Source organism: Anguilla rostrata, chromosome 1, assembly GCF_018555375.3.
Source record: "Anguilla rostrata isolate EN2019 chromosome 1, ASM1855537v3, whole genome shotgun sequence".
In the NCBI taxonomy this organism is placed as follows: Eukaryota; Metazoa; Chordata; class Actinopteri; order Anguilliformes; family Anguillidae; genus Anguilla; species Anguilla rostrata.
The window spans coordinates 31,605,756-31,629,523 of record NC_057933.1 but is presented as its reverse complement, the minus strand read 5'-3'; the positions used below and the strand labels follow the sequence as shown (position 1 = coordinate 31,629,523).

At 41.8% G+C, this 23,768-nt stretch overlaps 1 protein-coding gene across 1 annotated transcript in view; it reads right to left on the bottom strand.

The window, feature by feature from the left end:
* Window positions 1-23,768, bottom strand: part of rab32b (RAB32b, member RAS oncogene family) — a 32,098-nt gene extending 8,330 nt beyond the window's left edge. Inside the window, exons 1-2 of the mRNA XM_064334740.1 lie at window positions 23,448-23,768; window positions 601-872 (exon numbers count right to left, since the gene is read on the bottom strand). Of these exons, the coding sequence (XP_064190810.1) occupies window positions 601-872; window positions 23,448-23,754 (579 nt within the window). The 5' untranslated portion in view covers window positions 23,755-23,768. The remainder of the gene's footprint in view (window positions 1-600; window positions 873-23,447) is intronic.

Below are 23,768 nucleotides of genomic sequence, written 5' to 3'. Positions count from 1 at the left end.
TGGGCAGCTCCCAGGTGTGAATGTGTATGAGTGTGAAGCAGGGCATTGCTGCAAAAGAGCATCCGTGCTCAGCGAACCTACCCTGGGTAAATAAAGGTTAAATTAAAAAAAATAAAATACTCGAGGTAAAAACTAGCAAATGTTCCAGGTCACATGGACTGGGGTCGTCCTGGGGAGAGCAAATAAACATAATGATGCAAGAGGGAGCGCCAGGAGCATACAATAGGAGTGAAAAAACCATAACTTAAAAAAGCCATATTGGAGCCCTTAGCACCCGATTACAATATAGTATGACATGCTAATATCGGCCCGATTTATCTGTCAATCTGATCTATTGGTCGACCTGTACTTTCTTGGTCTAGAGTTTTTGGGTGCTTAATATCAACTAGTTAACATCTGGTGGACAGCTGGGGTTGATATCTGCTGTTTCCATCTGAGGAATCTGTACCTTGCATCGGGGGCCTGCTGTTTCTTGGTATTTGGCATGAAATATCAATCATCTGCTAATTCCTCGTTTGCCACCACCACTTTATTAACCATTCCTGGCCACCTGGAGCTAACTTTAACACACCCTCAAAGAGGCTATGACGGTTCCCTCACCTTCGCTGAAGTGTTGAACCACCCCAGAAACCCAGCCTCCTGGCAGAAGTTGTCCAAGAAGAAGTCAGTGTATTTGTTCTTTTGGTCGCACTTGTTGGCCAGCAGCACGGTTGGAATGGGGCGACCATCAGGCAGCTTGACCTTACAGTCCAGGTCCTCTTTCCACTTGGTGACCGCCTCGAAGGTGTAGGCTCTGGTCAGGTCAAACACGACGAATGCTCCCACTGCCCCCTTGTAGTACACTCTGGTCATGTTCCCAAACCGCTCCTGACCTTGAGACAAGCAGCAAAACAGGTGACACATCTTGCACATGTCTATGCATCACCATTTCAGTCTTAATGACGGAAAATTATACATGTAAAAAGACTGCATGAACACTGAAACACAAGCAATTTCGTAACTTACTTTGAAGTGAGTTGTGGTACCGTCCAAATCGATAAAGAAAGATGCTTTTGTTTGTTACTTAACAACCAGGCAAACTTTTACAAAGCAAATAGTCTATCATACAGACCAATCTGGTGTATGCTTATATAAATTTTTGTGACCAGGTAGCTGTTTTTTTTCCATTAATCACTTAGAGCATCCAGAAGATGAGGCTATGTTAACACAGCAAGCAAATTAGCTGAACACAAGCTGAACATCAAACAATGAACTAACTTAAGGAATTTGCTAATGTTTCTTGAGTACTTTCTTTAAATTTCTTTTATGGCTAACGGCAGCTTTGACTTGCTTGAAAAGCCTTGCCACAGAACCCACTAGCTGTGATGAAAATAATATTTGCAGCAGTAGAGATAGGGCAAGAGTAGGCCACTCCCCCACAAAGGGAGAAAACAATCCGTTGCACTCCATAGGTTGGATTACCAAGATTATAAAAATGCCAAAACGTTGTTGTGTGTTGGGTTGTACAAATAACAATGCCAAGAACCCTGATTCTAAGTTTTATGTCCTTCTGTGCAAAAAGACAGAGCCTATGAGGAGAAAAAGTGGGTTCAGGCCATTAAATGTGAGGGAACAGCCAGAAAACTGGGATCCTAGATTAAGCCACATCTACATTTGTAGTAAATTATCAATTTCATCACCTGTAAGTAGGCTTACTCATTTGCAGTAAGAAATTGTAATTTGTATGTTTGTTTCTTCTGCATAGCCAGCAACATTACACATCACAGCACAACATAAAGAAACAACATTAGCTAGCTAGGTAAAATTATGATAATTTAGCTGCTTTTAATTAATTAATTATATTATGCTATCATAATAACATTAGATTATTTAAGCAGCTGAGTTAAAAGCAGGTAAGTTATAACTTCCTTTCAGACTAGCACTCCACGGGAATACAAAAAGTACCACACTGTCCTTCAGTTTCTTTTTCCCAGTTGTCTCCATCAGTTTCGAAAGGAGGTCTCGTTCATAATCATTGCGTGTGAAATGAAGACATACTCGAATGTGAGAGTATTTTTCTACTGGACAATTCTTATACTGCTTGTTTCACATCCCTGCCAGCCATTCCTTACATTTGTCTATATTCTTTGAGGGAAAACAATGATTTTCAACATCTGCTTTCTTCTCTTCACAGCCTGGACAGCACACCACATCTTTCTTTCTTAGTCAATTGCACAAAACTTCTTCTTCTGATGCTTGCAATTAAATCAAATTGTTTTCATGAAAGGCAGTTGTTCTTTAGCTACACAGTAAGCTGTAGGCCTCACTGCCTCAGTTTCCTCAAATAGATGCAAACTCTCTTCTATAAACATGAATGGAAGCACGTCTTAGTGCCATTTATCCACTCTTCTGATAAATGAACTCCCACATTTCTTAACCATTCATTGCACTGCACTCAGAGCTGGCTGCTAGATCCCCTTCACTGCTGGCCTCTTTGTCACTGACGCTGTCTGGCTCTTCATTTCTCGCTTCAGAAATTTAGTGAACACTTATATATGGCGTCAATTTAATGCCAATAATCAGCGCGAGCAGATATTCACCGCGCGAGTAAAACAAGCAGCCACGCGTGCAGATATTCACTGCGCGAGTAAAACAAGCAGCCACGCGTGCAGATATTCACTGCGCGAGTAAAACAAGCAGCCACGCGTGCGCAGATATTCACCGCGCGAGTAAAACAAGCAGCCACGCGTGCGCAGATATTCACTGGGCGAGTAAAACAAGCAGCCACGCGAGCAGATATTCACTGCGCGAGCACAAAACCACTTTCACGCACGCAAATTTCAACACCGAGAGTAAAACAATGAGCCGCACGCGAGCTGGTTCTACTTGCTCGAAAAATATTTCTCCTCGCTCGCGAAGAGCCAGTGTGGAGGCGGGGATGGGGTGGAGACTTACGCTAATGTCTTCACTGGTATGATTGGTCACTTTAAATACAAAGCCCATACACTTCCTATGCCTTCTAACGGCAACGTTCTTGTTAGCTATGGGACGATATGGAGACACAAGTTGTGAGTAGCCGCCCGGAGACAATGCAGTGTCATTAAATGTTTATTAATATATGTAATTAAAGCCCCATTCAGATCAGATTTAGTGGGTAATACTTGGGTTAATGGAATGCCCATTGTTCTCTTGAAACCCAGCATTTAGGTGGGTATTTAGTGGGTCGGTACCATCCACACACTGGAGCTGGGTTGTTTACGATTCTATCGTCATTGCTATCTATCGACAAAAATAATTTCTACTCCGCGCGAGGAGAAAGTGGCTCTTCGCGAGCGAGGAGAAATATTTTGTTTTACTCTTGGTGTTGAAATTTGTGCGCGCGAAAGTGGTTTGTGCTCGCGCAGTGAATATCTGCGCGCGTGGCTGCTTGTTTTACTCTACGTGTTGAAATTTACGTGCGTGAAAGTGGTTTTGTGCTCGTGCAGTGAATATCTGCTCGCGCTGATTATTGGCATTGAATTGACGCCATACTTATAGATCTATTTATTTCCTTTTAGACACCGCAAGACCCCTAGCTATCTACAAGGTTATACTGAAATATAGACAACTAGCTAAGTTAGTGGAGTGGCGGGGATCTAGTTTTTGAGTGCTGGCGAACATGCCTGTAGTCTACATCGCCACTTGCAGTGTAGTCAAAAAAATAACCTCATTAAAATGCTAAAATGGCCCATACCAGCTCTGATAATATTAATGCTAATAGCTATAACTGGTCAAAACAAGAGGGGCTTGTCCTTCCTGCCGATTACAATAAATAAATTCATTCATTCACACACGGACACACGCACACACACACACACACACACACACAGTGGTCACCTTATTAGTAGGGGTGTAAATCTCAGGCTTCACCATGATAAGTCAGGATGAATTACATTCTTGAGGAAATATGGCACTATCCTAATACGATCCAAAACAATCCGATATAGTAAGAATGTATGACCCAGCTAACACAACCCTGTTACAAAGTACACATACAACCAAAATGAGGTTGAGAGTATAAAAACTTATTGACGTCACATTTAACAAAATGACACTAGCACAAGCAGTGGCGTCACTAGGGTTGGTTACACCCAGTGCGGTCGACCGTTAGTGTCTGGGGGGGGGGGGGTGTGTTGATGCTGTCGACCGTGGGGGGCGGGGGAGATGGGGGGGTGCTGTTGGATGTTGTCGACCGGGGGGGTGGGGGTTCTGGCGGGTGTTGGCGCAAGGGATTGCGTCTTATGAATTCAAACGACAAAGCGCTTCTCGTCACATTAATACCGCTACTTAAATCAACCGGCAGTAAACTGCATCAGAGAAATGAGCTGTTTCAACTCATCGCTACACAAAACACTGTACAAAAAATGTATTTCCAGTTATTTCGGTGTCACCCCCCTCTGATGGTGTCACCCGGTGCGGTCCGCACCCCCCTAGTGACGCCTCTGAGCACAAGTGATGATGAGGTTGAGTCTGCAACGTAAACAATGATTTGGCGGTTGGCAGTGTTGCTAGAGAGCTACCATAACATTATGGACATTTAAATATTTTGCTATGATTCATAACAATATGGATCGATTTTTGCATGTTGTATTGGCTGGATCGGATCATTGCCCTTTAAACCAGAACATTAATCCAGATTGATGTATCGTTATACCCCAACTTATTAGACACATATATCTAGTACCAGGGTTGTACCCTCTTTCATCTCCAGAACAGCCTGAATTCTTCACAGCATGGATTCATCATTTGTTCACACAGCTGTATGGTTTATTTAATGAACGTGTTGACGTGGTTCAAAATCACAAAGCGGACTTAAGAACTGCTTACATATGTTTGAATTATTATTTTTCAGTACTCAAGGGAATGGCTTTTCCCTCTTGCACCTTGTGAAGGAGAAATTCTACCTCACAGCATGGTGGAAACCAATGTAAAAAGTCAGGACCTGAAGACATCTGAATCCTTTGCAGAAGGGTCCTGGCATAAGTGGGAGCTGTAATCATCACATCTCTCTCAGACAGGCCTAACAATGCGATTCTAATTCAGGCCAGAGTGTTGGCGGCACTGGTTTTACTATCATGGCCAAATTACTATCATTCTGCCTACAGCAGTAATCATCATTATGCACACAATGGCCTTGCTCTTGACACTGTCATGAGGAGTGGCCCACCGGCATGCTCAGTTCTTAAGCTGGTACACCATACCATACATTTCTACCTTCACTTGCCTTGTTCTGTTCCCTTATTGCTGCAGAAAGATTCTGCTCCTGTTGATTTTCTTCAAGGTTCTATTTATGACTTATCTTTATTTCAAGGTCTAGCACTGGCTAATGCTGATTCTAAAGGACAGACCAGAGGCTTTGACAGATACAATGCATGTGCAGCTTCCAACATATCAGCGGGAACCTCAGCTGTTGTTGTATTATTTAGCTGCCCAATCTGTCTCCTTTTTATACATACTGCATTGTTTGCAACACCTGTCATAACTGGTCATGAAAGCATATTATAGCTTATGGCAACCATCCTAAGACTGTCATAATGTATGCATTGTACATGTACTTTTTATGAGATTCAACGTAAGGTTTTGTACATTTTCACTGCATATATTATAATACAGTTATAAAAGCTGTCATTAGTTTTATTATTCTTTCATAACTGCTATTTTTTGACAGCATCATTTGGGCTGTGTAAGGTACAGTTCAAATAAGCTGTTAAGGATATAGATGTTAACAGTTCATTGAGAATCAAGCTGGTAATTGTTCATTGGAATGTTGATCAATGAAATTTTGAATGAAACAGTTAAATTTAAAAATACCGTTTCAATGAGAAAACTAACGCTGGGGATTAGATTTTATATTAGAAAGATGTTTCTCCGTCGTTAGACACAAATCCCCTTGACTGGTGGAAAGTTAACGTGTTATGATTCCCTTGACAGGCACCATTAGCAAGATGCTGTTTGTCCATTCCTGGAACATCAGTGCGGTCTGCGTGTGTCTTCATGGCTGCCGGTCACCACCTTCAGCAAACTGCACCAGAATTATCCCAGAGTCCGTAGACATGCTCGTATTCCTTAACAAAAATGCTTAGGTATTGGCATATAGGCCATGTTACGGCTATATGTTACAGAATGCATTATTACAAAGTTAAATATGCTGGATTTTTTTTACTTGAAAATATTATAAAATAAACATGCTATGGCATATCTACGATGCACTGGCAATCTATGTCTTTACTTGGTTTCACCAAATTCCTGCACCTTTTACCTGTATTTATTATGCAAAAAAATTTCTGTTGGGCTTGTAAGAGACTTACTTTTAGCTAGCTAGTTATATTAGCCAGCTAAATGCCCAAGGTTGCAGCACTATTGCATTGATTTCTGTTCTCCCATCAAGATGTCTTCCTCCCTATGGGAACTGCTGTTACTGTTTACAGTTGCAACTTATCTAGCTTGGTAATTCACATGCATTTATTTCAATCGGGAACTGAATAGGAGAAAAAGCCTTTGGTCTCACCTTAGTATTAAAAATGGCTCATTTGTGTCTATGAGAAATGAAAGAAACAACTATGAGATCTCTTCTTGGATTTTGCTTTCCTATGGGTTGCCATTGTTTCGCTCTCTCTTTTCCTTTTTCCTCTCCCTGGACTCGCCACCCTTCTCCTGTCTCTATGGGGCTATTATTGTAGCAGAATTATTTGCAAATGCGTACATAAATCTGAAAATGCGTACACAGATGCGTATACAGATCTGTAAATGCGTACACAGATCTGTAAATGCGTACATAAATCTGTAAATGCGTAGACAGATCTGTAAATGCATACACAGATCTGTAAATGCGTACATAAATCTGTAAATGCGAACACAGATCTGTAAATGTGTGCACACCCACCCAAATTTGGAATATTCAATTAACTTGTAGCCGAATAAACAATTTGTAGCGGAGTCCATGCGTGATCTCCAATGTCGATTCAGGAGTTTGAAGACATCCACGGTTCTCCGAAAGCACTCAGGCAAATTTCAGCTCTTATAATATTTGCAGTCGTCATCTTTGCAATTGACATGAATTATCATCATCACCTATTCACCTCAATAAGCACCATAGTATCATCTCAAAATTAATTGAAGAAAATAAATCTAGCTATTCTCATTATTTATCTATGTTGGACATTCATATGTGAATAGTGTTTGTGATTATTATCATCCTACAAAGACAGAAATACTACAACTAATAACATTTTTAATAACAGTATCAGTAGCAAAAACAAAATAGTAGTATGTAGTCAAAATAATTATATATTGGATCAACATCATAACATCTTAATTTAAGAGCATTATATTATTCATTTAGGTTACCATTCTTCATCAAGAACACTGGACACAACAAAAACGTTATTGCACATACCATTATTATTAATAACATTAATAGTAATAATATCAAAATAACAATATAATAAAACTAATGACACTGAAGGCAGTTTCATGCAATCCTCCTGGGTCTAAAGCTCAACACATTCTGATACATCGGTTCTGTGAACGCGAGTCAACCCCCTTTCAGCCTCATGCTTGCTCATATGCTGATGTTCCCTGTGTGCCCGTGTAAGCATGTACTGTACACACACTGTGACATAAAAACATGTAGACCAAATTTGAATGTGTAGTGTTGGGTGGTAGAGATGCAAGTGACACAGCAAATAGCTCCAGACAAAGGTGTTTACTTCAGAACATGGACATTATCACATGTAGCTGCCATCTTGAACTTTACATTCTCTCTCTGACCTCAATACCTACACGCCAATCATCTGGTAGTGCCTCCTAGAGGTGTTAGGCAGTATATGCATTGTAAAAAATAGAACACGACATCTCCACTCTCAGTGAAAGATTACATACAGGAATAATGAAAAAATGGTTACTCCAATAATAAACCGAGGATCATTATAAATAAACATATTCAATGAACATGTTTGCAATAAAGCAACACTGCAAGATTTCTATTGCAACTGAACACTCAAAGGATATAAGTACATTAGTCACTGTGCTTGTAAACAGTGTATCATAAATTCTCCTTCACTTCAATTTCAGTTTTGAAATATGTCCCATGTATAATCACTAGTAAGTCAAAAAAATTAGTAACTACATTTGCCTTGTGGTGTCTGTATCAGTAACTGATGAAAGTGAGATGCATTCCAGGTTCTCCGATCACTCAACAGGAACAAGTTTGGGCTGAGTCTATTTCACAGTCATTGAGGCAGTGAACCTGGGGTGTGCTTTGGGAACTGGGATCCTTAGTCTCACCTTTCCACCACTCAAAAGATAGGTGTGCATGTGGCCTGTTTAGAGTCTTTATAACGTTTCATTTTTTCTTGTTTTCTTTGTGCTGTATCCCACAGAGAAGCATCATGAGGGGGCACAGCAGGGGATAGAGGCAGAATGTGCATTTTCCTGCCATAATGCAGTTCGTGTGGTGAGGTGGAGGTGGTAGCATGTGGGGTAGCACAATATAGTTAAAACCAGTCCATCACAACCTCTATATAGAAGATCTGTTGCCTCTCTGTGTCTAAACAATGGAATAAAATAACTCTTAATGCACCTCAGGCCAAGCATTCCCTGTCGCATTGATCATTGGCAAATAGTTGTTGAACATCCGCATCCATGTACTAAAAGGCATTGTCGGCTCTTCCAGGCAAGGCAAACATACTGCAGGTGAAGGCACGTTTGCAGCCATCTCAACGAAAAAAATCAGTATGTCAAACAAGCAGGATAAATCGTTGCCAAAATGCTGGGTGGTAGAGATGCTAGTGACACAGCAAGAGGGAAAATCGGGTAGGGACAGGCATTGGTATGGTCAGAAATTCCTTGTAGGTGTCCTGATAGCTTGGGCTGGAACTGTGTATTACAGTTTTTGTCAGTCGCTTTGGTACATTTCTCAGATCAGAATTGAAATTCTCAAAACTACTTGTTCAACCTCCACATCATCCAGTCACTTGTGCACATCATAAAAGCAATTTCTCATTCTTTTGAACAAATTGCAAATGCTTTGGCACATTCATGTAAATGATCATGCACAATTGTCTGCTGTTTCCTACATTATTAATTGCTTATGTCATGTTGATCAAAATGTATTATACTGGTTCTCTGTTGAATAGTCTTACCCCCCAAAACATTGATGCATTAGTTCATTGCATAAGTCATTACATGTATAATGGTTGAAGCAGTTGTCATAATCTGTCAAGCATATTTTCTATACATTTCTATTAGACTTGGTAAATGTTTCCTGAATTGATGAATTGCTCTCAGGTGAATCTTGACTTTCACTAATGAAGGGGAATGTGTGAAGCCTTAGATCAACCAATGATCAACCAGTTCTCTAAAATAGCTCAGGGGTGCATGAACCTTCAATTGGCAAGCATATATAGAAAGAGCACAACACAGTGTTACAATTTCTGACAATGGAAGAACAATAAGGAAATGAACAGGGTCAACAGCCGGGGAGAAGAAGAGGAGTAAGGCTGCATGGTGGAAAGGTAGGGAGGCAAAACAGAGGAAGAGGCAGAAGAGGCCAAGGACATAGACACGTTCCCAATGAAATAAGGGCCACAATTGTGGACCATGTTCTCAATCATGGCCTTACAATGGCCGAGGCTGGTCGAAGGGTGCAGCCGAATGTTGGGAGAACAACCTTATCCTCAATCATTCAAACGTTTCGTAGACAGAACAGGTATGTAATCCAACAAAGTGCACTGTACTGTAATACTGTTTACTTACTGTAATGATTCATATTACAGTATTCCACTTGCATTTTACAGTATACAGTACATATACTTTATACAGATACATACTGTACATATACTGTAACACACAAACACATATTTTTTGAAATCTTACTCAATCTTGTCTTTTGCATTACTGTATTTTTCCCACATAGGACTGTAATACTACCTCACAGAGGTGGCAGAGGGCCCCTTTTCACACCTCAACAGGAGGAGGCTATTTGCACCATGGTCATAGCAAATAATGCTATTAGACTAAAGGAGTTACAGAGTGCCATTATAGAAGACAACAATGTCTTTGAAAACATCCAATCTGTCAGAATCTCAACTATTGACAGGGTGCTGAAAAGACAACAGATGAGCATGAAACAGCTGTACCGTGTACCATTTGAAAGGAATAGTGAAGGAGCTACGGTACCAGTATGTACAGGTAAAACATCTATGTGCATACAGTAACTGTACAACATTGTATAGTGATATACAGTACAGTCAGTGTGACCTGTACACATTTGCTATGGCTGTAGAAAAGAACATGCAATATGTATACATTTGATGTAACTACCTTGTCCAAAATGAAAATACATGTAATTCATAAAACTCATTTTCTATCTTCTGGGATATAGCGTATAATGGAACTGGGAGTAAGTGAACCATCTCACAACTTCATATACCTGGATGAGGCTGGCTTCAACCTGGCCAAATGCAGAAGGCGTGGTCGAAATGTCATCGGCCACAGAGCTACTGTCGATGTGGGAACATCACTATCTGTGCTACTATTTCAGAGCATGGTGTGCTAACTCGTATTTCCATTATAGGGCCATACAACACACAGCATGTCCTCACCTTCTTAGACACCCTCTACAGGGATCTCATCCCTGATGATGAGAGGGCTCTGATTCGAGATGATTTACCAAAGTATGTGGTAGTTTGGGATAATGTGAGTTTCCATCGCTCAAACACCATCAGGCAATGGTTTGCGGCCCACTACAGGATGCTGATGGAATTCCTCCCACCCTACTCCCCATTCCTTAACCCAATTGAGGAGTTCTACTCAGCATGGAGGTGGAAGGTTTACGATCGCCAGCCACATACTCAGATGACCCTGCTGGCTGCCATGGATGCAGCATGTGAGGACATCACAGCAAATGCCTGCAGAGGCTGGATAAGACATTCCAAAAGATTATTTCCGCACTGCAATGCCAGGGAAGATATCCGTTGTGATGTGGATGAGAACCTGTGGCCCGACAGACAGGAACGTCAGGAGGTGTAGAAAGACTGCACTGTAATTCCCCATACAGCGCTGCATGTACAGTTCTGCCTAAGGGGTGTTTCCTATGTTTACATTTCTAATTTTGTATTTTTTCCTTTGTGTTATGCAGTGCTGTAAAACAGTCTTGTCTCTTTTTTTTCTGTATCGCAATGACATGGTCTGTCAACAAATTACAGTACAAACAGTAAAAGCGTAAATGTGAATCCTGTCCAATCTCTTGCAATCAATCTCCCACATACAGTAATGTGTAACTTTGTACTGTTGAAATTGATATATGCCATACAGAAAAAGTGCAGCCTTGTGTATTTTCAATCATTGTCATCAAAACCTTAGCCATAGTTTACATCAGAAAATACTTAGAGTACACTGTTATATTGACAACATGGCTAAACATTTTGACTATCTTGTTTGTAAACAATGACACAAGGACTTGTCATTCTGATGGCGCTGAATATCTGAATGTTCATTGACATAAATATTTACTTTTGAGAATTTTGAGCAAGTTACGGGCTTTTGCAGGTCCATTGTGTGGTTCTGTTTGTACGAATTGTTTCGAGAAATGCACTTACTGTTTTGCAAATGTTACGGATGATTTGAGAAATGTACCAAAGCGACTGAGAAAAACTGTAATATGAGGCAGATCCCCCCCCCCGCCCCGAAACAAATAGCCCCAATGTCCCCCTTTCATCCATTGTGCTTCTAGCCCCTTGCACCGTCAGAACACCCCCTGGGGGAGGGAGCACTGCACTGCACAGGTTGAGAAACCCTAGTTTAGAGTCAGCTCACCTTTGCGTTCTCACCAGTTACATGGTTGATGAAAAACAAAGTGGCCTGATTGGATAGAGATCAGATAGAGTCATCATATTTCACCAGTCCATCATACTGATACGAATCCGAGATGTGTGAATGTAAACGCAATGCCATTCAAATGTTGATGTGACATACAGTATCTCAGAATCATTGAGAGATGGTAATGTGAAAGTACGATGAGGACAAATCAAATCCCCTCCATTTTTTGCTTTGTTACAGAAGTGATAAAGAAAGTAATGTTATCAGAGCACTGGGCAAGATATAGAAGCTTTTTCCCTTGTGTTCATATCATATTCATATTCATATAGCCCCGAATATTTTAAGCCTAGCCCTGAATATTTTCGCCCTGAAAAAGAAGGTGTTTATAGCAAAACAACAGACAGACTGTGTAACAGAGCGGAACTTGTCTTGCAGCGTCCAAAGGAGGGGGGAGTAATCAAGCGCGGCACAGTGCACACAAAGTTGTAAGACGCGTGCACCCAGATGAAAAGCTCCGGTTTTAAATACCAATCTAGCCTTCTTGGCTATTTCAAGAAGAACACTCAAGGTAAATCACTGAGCGTGGGTATTACACAATGTATCGAATTATGTTGATGCCCAAAAAACGTTTACTGACGTGATTATATAGAAACCCACGCTAGATAGCCCTTACACAAATAATTAGCCTACGGTGAACTGACGGCCAAGTCTGTCAAGTAAAGGTTCTCTCTCTTTCTCTCTCTCTCAATCAGTTCAATTCAGTTCAAATAGGCTTGCTTTATTGACATGACCATACTAAGACACAGTATTGCCAAAGCACACTTGCGAAACAAAACACATACATATCGGCTATATAGGGATAAAAAAAGAAAACAATAGTTTTTTCTTTTGTCACACATGTAATCTTAATATCTACATAAATTTGTGTTGTCCAGAGACAACAAACAGCACAGCCAGTGCAGGCGGTGATGGTCATGATGAGCTGCTGCAGACAGCTGAGCCAGGATCCATTGGAGAAAATGGTATTTGTGTGTGTGCGTGTGTGTGTGAGAGAGAGAGAGAGAGAGAGAGAGATATGAACTTGAAAGAGATATTTATATGATCATATAGATCTTGTGAAATGGGATATCATCTGGGATTTTGGATATTGTAATATAATAATGTAGCTTAGAATTTGTGTCTTCGTGGTCCTAAAGGCGAGATATGTGAGAAATTATATATTTTTATTAAATGATAATCTGATGATAAACTGTACTAGTGATATTTAATAGTCAATGGCTACATGCCTCAGTCTCCGTGGACATTATATGGGTGTTGATAATAACTATCAATAATAATAATATATATATATTATATAGGTGTCTCAAATACTATCACATCAATGTTGAGATTTTGTGTGTGTCAAGTCCTACCTTAATTTTTACATTGCAGATCAGTCAGGAAGGTCACAAGAGGAGATAAACACAGGTTGTAGTGAAGCAGATGACTTTGGATCACTAGATACTGGACCTAAACAAGTCAGCCTTCATGTATATCCACCGACTAGCTTCGGAGAACAAAGAAGGTCCTTTCGGCAACAACGGTTTAAGTCCTTCGAATGGTTGGAATACCCTATATGCAAAAATGCTACATTTTATTATGCTTATAGACTGTTCGGGAAACATCCCTCAGGAATGAACAAAGATGGTCTGATTAGCAAAGCAGGATTTTCAAATTGGAAGCGAGCCTTGGATGGTTTTAGAGAGCATGAAACAAAGTGCAGGACACAAAGCCTCAATGCTTGCATGGACAAGTTACCAAGCTAGTTTGACACAAGGCAGTGTCATTGATCAAATGAATGTGGCCCAAGTCGGGGAAATTATTGAGAGGAGAGAATACTTGCACCGTGTTGTTGCTGCCACCACTTTTTTAGGAAAACAAGGCCTTTCTTTCTGTGGCCATGACGAAACCAACTCAAGCAACAATCAGGGGGAACTTTTACAGCAGTTTGACCCCTTTCTCCAAGTCTACAAACCTCCCTGCAACATCTATGGCAGTTGGACTGCAGTTCAAACTTTCCAGGTATTATATACTGGTTGCCAGTGTCTACATGATGGTGATGTTCAGGACTATATTGTCCACTACAGAGAGGCTCCATAAATACCTGCAGAAAGAGTCTGTTGACTTGGCACAAGCAACATTCTACAAAGATGGAGTGTTGGAAACACTGAAATCAATGTGGAGTGATGAAATAGCAGAGAAGCTCAACAAGGAAACAAAAGACATTTGTGAGTGCAACAATATCACAGAGAACCTGACTGGTCCCTGGCGCAAACAAAAATGGATGGCTGACAATACAGTTGAGTCTTCCTTGGGCACCAGGGCTCACTTTGGCACAGAAGATGATCTCAAACATGACCTTTTTTATCCGTGTCTGGACTGCATGATAAACAAACAGATCGCCAGATTTTCTGGTGTAGGGGTTGAGCTTATGAAGGGCATTCAAGCATGCAACCCATCAGCGGATGACTTCCTTGGTGAAGATTTTCTGAGTCTTATTGCATCACATTACAACATAAAACTAAGTAAAGAGGAGATAATGGTGGCAAAACAGTTCATTGAAAAGAAAAAGAAAGCCAGCACAATTCCTGACATGTGCAATGTGTACAAACCGCTTGACCCACACATGTTCCCAAGCTTGAGTGCAGTCTTTCAAGCTGCCTTAACAATACCTGTTAGTTGCAGCAGTTGTGAGAGATCATTCAGCACACTGCATCATCTGCATACATGGCTAAGGCAAACAACGGGTCAGGACAGGCTCGCTCATTTGGCACTTCTTTCAATAGAAAAGGACTGCCTCATCACTATTGCTCCTGAGATGGTCATTGACCACTTTGCCAAGCTAAAGCCAAGGAGGCACACCCTCACGATTCCACCCTCAAAGAAGTAAGGAAGGATAGCAACAAATAGGACAATTTGTCACTATCCTCCTGTTTGTCCTCTACTTTTAAGTAGAGGACAAACAGGAGGATAACGACAAAACAAAAGACAAGGAGAGAAAAAGGAAGATATGGAAACCTAAAATATAAAAGAAAATGGAAGAATCTAGTAGAAGAATCTGGTAACATTTTAAGACAAGTAAGACAATTTTAAGTACCTAGCTGTGTGTGTGTGTGTGTGTGTGTGTGTGTGTGTAAGAATGCAGATTAAGGTAACCATGTTTGCACTTTTTCACCACCAGGGCCAAAAACAGCCACGAGGAGACAGAGACTGAGGTGAACTGCAATAAATTTAAGAAGAGAAAAGATGAGCAGTGCACAAATCAATAGTAAAGATAAGTAGGATAACCTTTGAATGTGTGTGTGTGTGATAATATTTATTTATTATGAAGGTAGATATAACCTCCCCAACCCACCGATGCCGATCTCCCTTCAAAAAAAAAAGACAAGCCCCAGGCAAACTTGACTCTGATCTTCTCAATAGCTAGAAACGCCTCTGGTTCATATATCATTGTTGACCTGATTTTGCTCCTTGAATTGTTAGAATTTTTACTCTGCTGTCAGTGGAAAAAGAATGTTCACAAGCAGTCCTGCTTCTTTCTGAAGCTTCTTGTAGACACAGCAGAGGTCTGTGAAGACAGGTCTTAATTACTGACAGTCTTAGTTACACCAGAGAGCTGTTCCTGCAAATGCTTGTGTTCAATCCAGAAGGCAGTGCATTAGCCAGTCATGGGCGCAGAGGAGCAGAAGACACAACTATTAAAAGGTTTATTTTTGTTGGGGGATTTTCTTAGGGGTGACCTATGGGAGATGGCATTTTATTTGATGTTCAAACTCCTGAAAGTTAAACTTTTTAACTGCAAGATTTCTATTTGTGTGCATACACTTATTTCCACAGTCCTTGACTTGCCAACCCAGTTAACCCAAACCATACCACACTAATCCAAATAAGCCTGACCAATGCTTCAGGAAAGGCTGTTCATGCAGTTAACTGCCCTTTTTTGTTGAAGGCAAACCTGTGGCTGTACTTTAGCATAATACAAGCCATACTTACGTATGTCAGCCTCTGCTGCTCTTGATTCCCATTTTAAAAAAGCAAAAAATTACATAAATTATACATGTGGAATATACAATAATCAGACTCCCAATACTGAATATCTTTGGCATTATAGAGCCATTTTAGCATACCCACTGTAAAACTTCACTGTTTTTTCTACAGTAAATACCTGTATAATGCCCAGTGTAATACAGTGAATGCATAAGGCTTTTACAGTATATTGCTGTATCTTTCTTTGCATCATATGTAAATTATTTAAACTCATGTGATACATACAGTAATATACTGCTATTAATCAAGGTACAGTATTTACTGTATATCCCCATCACACTCTAACTCCACGGAGTTATAAATGGTCATTTCTATAACTACAACACCCGCTAACTTTACTCAATCATCAAAGTAATTCATCTTCATCACACAATTGCAATTTATTTTGTGTGATTATATGTGCAAAATTATATTGCACTTGATCAAGGAATTTGAATATCAAAGCATTGGTTGGTTGCTGTATATGGAGGAGAGAGAAACCCATTCACACATGGGTACCAGCACCTGCTACCTATTGTCTAACGGGATGGGGATGCGTGTGTGTGTGTGGTTGTGGGGGGGGGGCGTGGGCTTATTTCTTAAATGAGCCATTTTAGTCATTTTACAGTAACGCCAAATGGCATTAGCTCTGGCCTTTCTATGTTAACATTACTGTTATGAGTGGCTGTGTTTATCGAACAGGAAGCCATTGTTCCCTCAGTCGATATTTCAGTGTTCATGCTCTGAGGTGAGGTTGGTGGGTGGAGCCACCTCATCATTTAGTTGATGTTACGTCCCTGTGATTATGTGCGTGTGTGAGCGTGCACGTGTCTCTCCCTCTCTTGCTGTTTTCCCCACCTCTTTTCTGAACCCATTGCCATTCACCATTTCCCACCGTCATTCACAACCATTCTGCTGGTTCCTGCCTACCATCCCACCAATCAGAAGACAACGCCCATTTTAAAATCCCCACCAGTCATCCCGTATACAGCTGCTGCTGCGCTGCCAATATTCCCTCCATTATTTCCCGTGTTTACATCGTCGGTTGTGTATATCTGTAGTTTCTGTTAACCCCAGGTTGTTTTGTGAATAGGGTACCCGTTCCCCCTGTTTTACTCTGTTTGTAAATGTCTCTTTTGTCCGTTGCGCTGAGGCATTGGGACAGGTAAGACGGAGGCCTCTGTACACTTTCACGTAGGATTAGTTTTCACTAGTTTAGGAGTGGTCGCCACACTTTGTATTTCAGCTTGCTCGCTAGAGTAGCCAGGTAGGCTATTTGTGAGGAGTGGGAATGTAACATTAAATTCTTGCGGAACATTGATATTAACTAGCTAGCTATCCAAATAAAGTGACAGAAACAGTGATCACTGTGTTGGCAAATCTGGCAAATGTTCATCAACTTCAATCAACTTTGTGACAAATTCTGATTGAATTCAGCATGTTAACAAGGTAGCAGTAACAAGATGCTAAGCCTTCTAAAAGCACTCTCCTTTCTGTTTCTGTGCCAAAAGGACTCCAAATGCTCCAGCAGAGTCACCTGAAGTAAGCTGATCCATGTGAGCTGACAAACCTTTTAAAAACGGTGGTGAATTAATTTGCTCTGTCCCTGATCGTGTCTTTTTTGATAAATGACAGCTTCTTAGCACCTCAGTATTTTTTTGACATTATAGTTTGTTTTCTGTTTTCTCCCACTATTATACAAAGAACTAACTGACAATGACGCACACACAACTGTCACAACAACGCGGGTGGCTGTGTTAACTTTGTGAATGACTTCAAACATTTTACAATGTTTGAATTCCATTCAGAATTCTGCAGGATTCCATGCAGGCATGGCTATCTCTAAACTTTAGTGTTATATAGACCACCATGTCTTTTATTTTTGAAGACATAATACTGCGCATAGAAAAGATGGAGGCCTATTACTTAATGCAAAGCCTAGGCATTGTTGACTTTTGTTAGCTAGCTAGCTATAGCTTGGAAACCGTCCAGAGAGTAAGCTTAGTTACAGTATAGCTAGCTAAGGTCTTGTTTAGGCTGAAGTTATTCTTGCATGCTGCTATTAACCAAACTGGAATGAAACTAAACTTTTGTAAGAATGAGATCAATTTATGTTAGCTAGCGAACGTTACTTTAAAATTAGTGGGTTCAGCTACTTCAGCCACACCCATTGCTACCACGTGCATAAAATCAAGCATACAGCCAAGCAATTTCCATAGACAAACACTGGAAGGAGAATGAGTCATACTGAAGAGCTCGGTGATTTTCAATGTAGTCATAGAATTCCGCCTTTCCAACAAGTGAGTTCATCAAATTTCTGCCCTGCTAGAGCTGCCCTGCTCAACTGTCATTGTGAAGTGGACACGTCTCAGCAACAACTCAGCCACGAAGCGGTGAGCCACACAAGCCCACAGGCCACTGATTGCTGAAGCATCTAGTGCATAAAAATCGTCTGTCCTCGGTTGCGACACTCACTACCAAGTTCCAGACTGCCTCTGGAAGCAACGTCAGTGTGGTGTGGGGATGGCTGGTTTAAGCAGCCACACCTGCCCTGGGTCAAGCTAATTAGACCTGGCCAATTGGATAATTGGTGAAGAATTAGATAATTGGCCAGTCTAATTGGACCCAGGAACAGGAGTGGCTGCACCTGTGCGTAGTGAGGTAATCACTGCGCACAGGTTAAATCTGCCATCCCCACTCACACCAGGCAGCTTCCGTCATGACAGGGTTAACATCTGCTCATTTGGCTTTACCATCTTGCCAAACCCTCGTGGAATAAATGTGGACTGTTTTGAACATCTTCTCCCTGTGTCTCTGTGCTGGAGGGCCCCAAGGAAAGCCACTTCGGTGGCCTGTGGCAGGCGTGTTTGCCACAGTGGCGCCCAACGTGGGGCTCCTCCGGCACAGCAAAGAGGCACAGGAGGGCCGGCCAGGAAGCACACTGGAGGAGGGGCGGCTGAGGTGTTCCCGACAGGGCTTCGGGCGGATCCTCCGGGCCAGAAATGGGGAGCGGAAGATGACCAGGGAGGGGAAGGAGGCAATCCTCAGCTGGGATGCTGAGGAGCTGCACCTGGCCGAGGAGGCAGGTCAGCGACGGGCGGTGCACGAGAGGTGGTCGCGCCGTGAGCTGGACTTGGCCGGAAGGCGGGTCAGCCACGGGCGGCGCACGAGCGGTGGCCGCGCCGTTTTGCTTCCTTTCTCGTCCGTTTGGTTGTTTTTCGTTCTTTGTTTTGGCCTGGTTGGTTTGCCCGGAGTCCATGAGGGGATAAGCCTGCAGCCGCCCGCCAGCAGAGCCGACTGGCGGCCACCACAGCCACGAGGGTTCCTGGTCCCCAGCACCACAAGGCCAGTCCACCAGCCCACCAGCCCAGCCACCCCACCACAGCCCCTGGAACAGCCCAAGCCGGTGACGCCCCCACCAGCCAGCAGAGCAGCCCAGGACTTCCCGTGCTCCAGGAGGGAGGAGGAAGAAGGGCTGCCTTGTCGTCCGAAGGAGGGTCACCACATGTACTGGACTGTTCCGGGGCCACCCACCCTGACTTTTTAAAATTATTTTTTTAACCGTGTTTGGAGTGTTTTTGTTTGTTGTCTTTTGCTTTCTTGGGAGTGTGGGGGTGGGGGTGGGGGTGGGGGGGGGGTGTAGGCTTCGGCCAGTGGTTCTCCCTGGCCTCAGTTTGGCGTTGGGGGTATGTGGTGTGGGGATGGCTGGTTTAAGCAGCCACACCTGCCCTGGGTCAAGCTAATTAGACCTGGCCAATTGGATAATTGGTGAAGAATTAGATAATTGGCCAGGCTAATTGGACCCAGGAACAGGAGTGGCTGCACCTGTGCGTAGTGAGGTAATCACTGCGCACAGGTTAAATCTGCCATCCCCACTCACACCAGGCAGCTTCCGTCATGACAGGGTTAACATCTGCTCATTTGGCTTTACCATCTTGCCAAACCCTCGTGGAATAAATGTGGACTGTTTTGAACATCTTCTCCCTGTGTCTCTGTGCTGGAGGGCCCCAAGGAAAGCCACTTCGGTGGCCTGTGGCAGGCGTGTTTGCCACAGTCAGCATAAGAACTGTTCATTGGGAGTTTTGTAAAATGGGTTTCCGTGGCCAATCAGCCACACACAAGCCTAAGATCACCATGCACTGGAGTGGTGTAAAGCATGCCACCATTGGACTCTGGAGCAGTGGAAACATGTTCTCTGGATTGACAAATCACACTTCACTATGTGGCAGTCTGGCAGATGGATCTGACAAATGCCAGGAGAATGCTAGCTGCCCGAATGCATAGTACCAACTGTGAAGTCTGGTGGAGGAATAATGGTCTGGGGCTGTTTTACATGGTTTTGGCTGGGCCCCTCAGTTTCAGTGAAGGGAAATATTAATGCTACAGCATACAATGTCATTCTGGACAACAGTTTGGGGAAAGCCCTTTCCTGTGTCAGTATGACAATGCCCCTGTGCACAAAGCGAGGTCCATAAAGAAATGGTTTACTGAGTTTGGCGTGGAAGAACTTGACTGGCCTGCCTGACCTGACTTCAAGCCCATCAATCACCTTTTGGATTAATTGGACTTCGAGCCAGGCCTTATCATCCAACATCAGTGCCCAACCTCATTAATGCTCTTGTGGCTGAATGGAAGCAAATCCATTCAGCCAAGTTACCAAATCTAGTGGAAAGCCTTCCCTTAACAGTGGAGGCTGTTATAGCAGCAAAGGGGGGACCAACTCCATATTAATGCCCATGGTTTTGGAATGAGATGTTCAACAAGTACAAGTGGGTGTAATGTTCGAGTGTCCACATACTTTTCCCATGTAGTGTACAGTATATTTACAAAATTTTGAATTCTGAGCAGATCCACTTGAAGCAATTTACATACAGCTTGTAAAACTGTAGATTAGGCTACAAATTGTAAAATGATTTGTTAAACTTACTTGACCCAATGGTATATTTCTGTAAATGTTTTCAGCTGCAACAGAACCTGTCTTTTCAACGTTACCTTGGCTCAAAACTGGGCAATTCCAGAATGGACAGTTAGGCCTACACCGGACTGGGATGTCTAAATTTTGCTCATAAGTACCGGCACTCCCAAACTATGGTAGGAGACCAAAACATTTATTGGGCATTATGTCAGGTCCTTCATGACATCTTTTGAATTCAATGACTACCTGGAGTTTTCAGCCCATAGACGTCACTAACTCAGAGCCCAGTAATAATTTGAACTCCACCCACTCAATCTGCGCATAGGAATTGATGGATATGTTTAGACTGATATAATTTGATATTGCAATGCAATTGATGTCTTGTACTGTCACTGATGCTCAATACATTTCATAATAGCCCCATACAATGTAGTCTGAAGCAATTCACGGATTTACTTTACAGTCATTTTAAGTTTTCTAGACAGAATATGAAACACAAGTTCAATTAGATTGAGATTGGGTGAATGACTTAACCAGAGAATAATTTTCAAGTTTATAGCTTTGAAAAACTCCTTTATTGCTTTAACGGTATGTTTGGGATCATTGTCTTAGGATAAAGCGCCGTTCAATGAGTTTTGAGGCATTTTATTGTGCTTCAGAAAAAAAGATTCCTTTTATACACTTCAAAATTCATTCACTACATTACATTTATTTGGCAGATGCTTTTATCCAAAGCGACGTACAATAAGTGCATACCAATGGTCATTGGAACAACTACAAACACAGGTCCAATAAGATGCAATACTTATTATGTAACAGTTATTCATAGCCATGAACACCTTAAGTCCAGATCCCACAGGAAGCATAGGCTAGGTCAGAGAGTAGCCTAATGTTAAGTCAAACTAGGAGGCAAGACAGCGAGCTACAACATCAAGATAATGACAAAAGTGCAGTATAAGTGCTGCTGCTCATTCTGCTGCTATCAGAACTTACATCATCAATGAAGACTCACCAGCCCAGATGTTAATGAACACCAATAACACCCTCTAAAGGCAATCGAAAGCCCATAATCATGATTAGATACTTACAGCTTGCTTATACCTGCACTAAGGAAGTGAACACACCTGACTAATCAGAAATACATGTGAAGTCATTTGTCCCAAACATTATGGTGTATGAAAATGGAAAGACTATGTATAAAAATGCTGCAATTTCTACATGGTGAAAGCAAAATGCATACATATCCCTTTCATAAAAGTTGACAATGTGCACGTTAACCACATGTGAATTGTTTGATTACACCTAAAAGTGTGGAGTACAGAACCAAATCAAGAAAATATGTCTTTGTCCCAAACATTATGAAGCTTACTGATCATAGTTTTTTATTTCAGGACACACACACACACACACACACATATATATATATATATATATATATATATATATATATATATATATATATATATACACACATACACACACTCACCAGCCACTTCATTAGGTAAACCTGTTCAACTGCAAACTGCACCCGTTAACGCAAATATCTAATCAGCCAATCACGTGGCAGCAACTCAGTGCATTTAGGCATGTAGACACGGTCAAGACGATCTGCTGAAGTTCAAACCAAGCATCAGAATGGGGAAGAAAGGTGATTTAAGTGACTTTGAACGAAGCATGGTTGTTGGTGCCAGACTGGCTGGTCTGAGTATTTCAGAAACTGCTGATCTACTGGGATTTTCACGCACAACCATCTCTAGGGTTTATAGAGAATGGTCCGAAAAAGAGAAAATATCCAGTGAACGGCAGTTCTCTGGGCAAAAATACCTTTTGGATGGCAGAGGTCAGAGGAGAATGGCCAGACTGGTTCGAGCTGATAGAAAGGCAACAGTAACTCAAATAACCATTCGTTACAACCGAGGTATGCAGAAGAGCATCTCTGAACGCACACCACATCAAACCTTGAAGCAGATACAGCAGCAGAAGACCACACCGGGTGCCACTCCTGTCACCTAATGAAGTGGCCGGTGAGTGGATATATATATATGCCCATAATGCACATGCTTCCTATATACGCTATTATATCTAATGGATAAAAAAATACAATTATACTACCTGCTTCGATAATGCATTAGGGTTTTTATTGGCTTCACGTTTTATCTAGGTCCTCACAGAATTTCACAGGTCTAGTTAGCCTCACAATACGATTAGCCTACAGCAATGCGTCTATAAGTCTGAAATTTACGAGTGCCAGCAATAGGCTACTTTCACTTTCACTTCACCTTCCAGAGCCTGGGAGCGTGACTCATGTTTATTCTCTTTCATATTATCAATGTTTTGGTGCGTTTGAAAATGCAGCGTTAAACTGAATTTTTTAAAACAGATCAACAGTAATTCCACCAAAGGCGCCGCAAGGTTCTTTCTGAAGCGTCACAACTTTAAAACGAATTTAATCGATCTGTGACGCAGTGATTGAATCTGGATTAATCTTCTGGGATGTAGCTATAGTACAATAGTTCTAATCAATAGCCTAATACAAAATCATAACGCCTATTATACAGAAATATTGAAAGTAGGCTAGGCCTACTAATGGATATATTTTGGAGAACATCCGATGAACGGCTTAGCCTACCTGCAATGTCCCACAGTTGTAGTCGCACCGAAGTAGAGCTGTCCCAGTTGATAACTTTCAACGAGAAATCAACTCCTATGGTCACTCTGTAGTTCTCGGAAAAAAGTTGGTGAGCATACCGTCTTATTATGCAGGTCTTTCCGACACCATTCTCCCCGATGACTAAAACTTTAAACAAGTACTCCTTACACTCGCCCGCCATCATTAAACTCCAAATAGCACAAATAGTTTCATTCGCTGCAAATGCCAAGTAAAAATGCCACAGACCTCCAGAACACACCTCCGTATGTTTGGACCCGGAACTCATCTGGTCTCAATTCC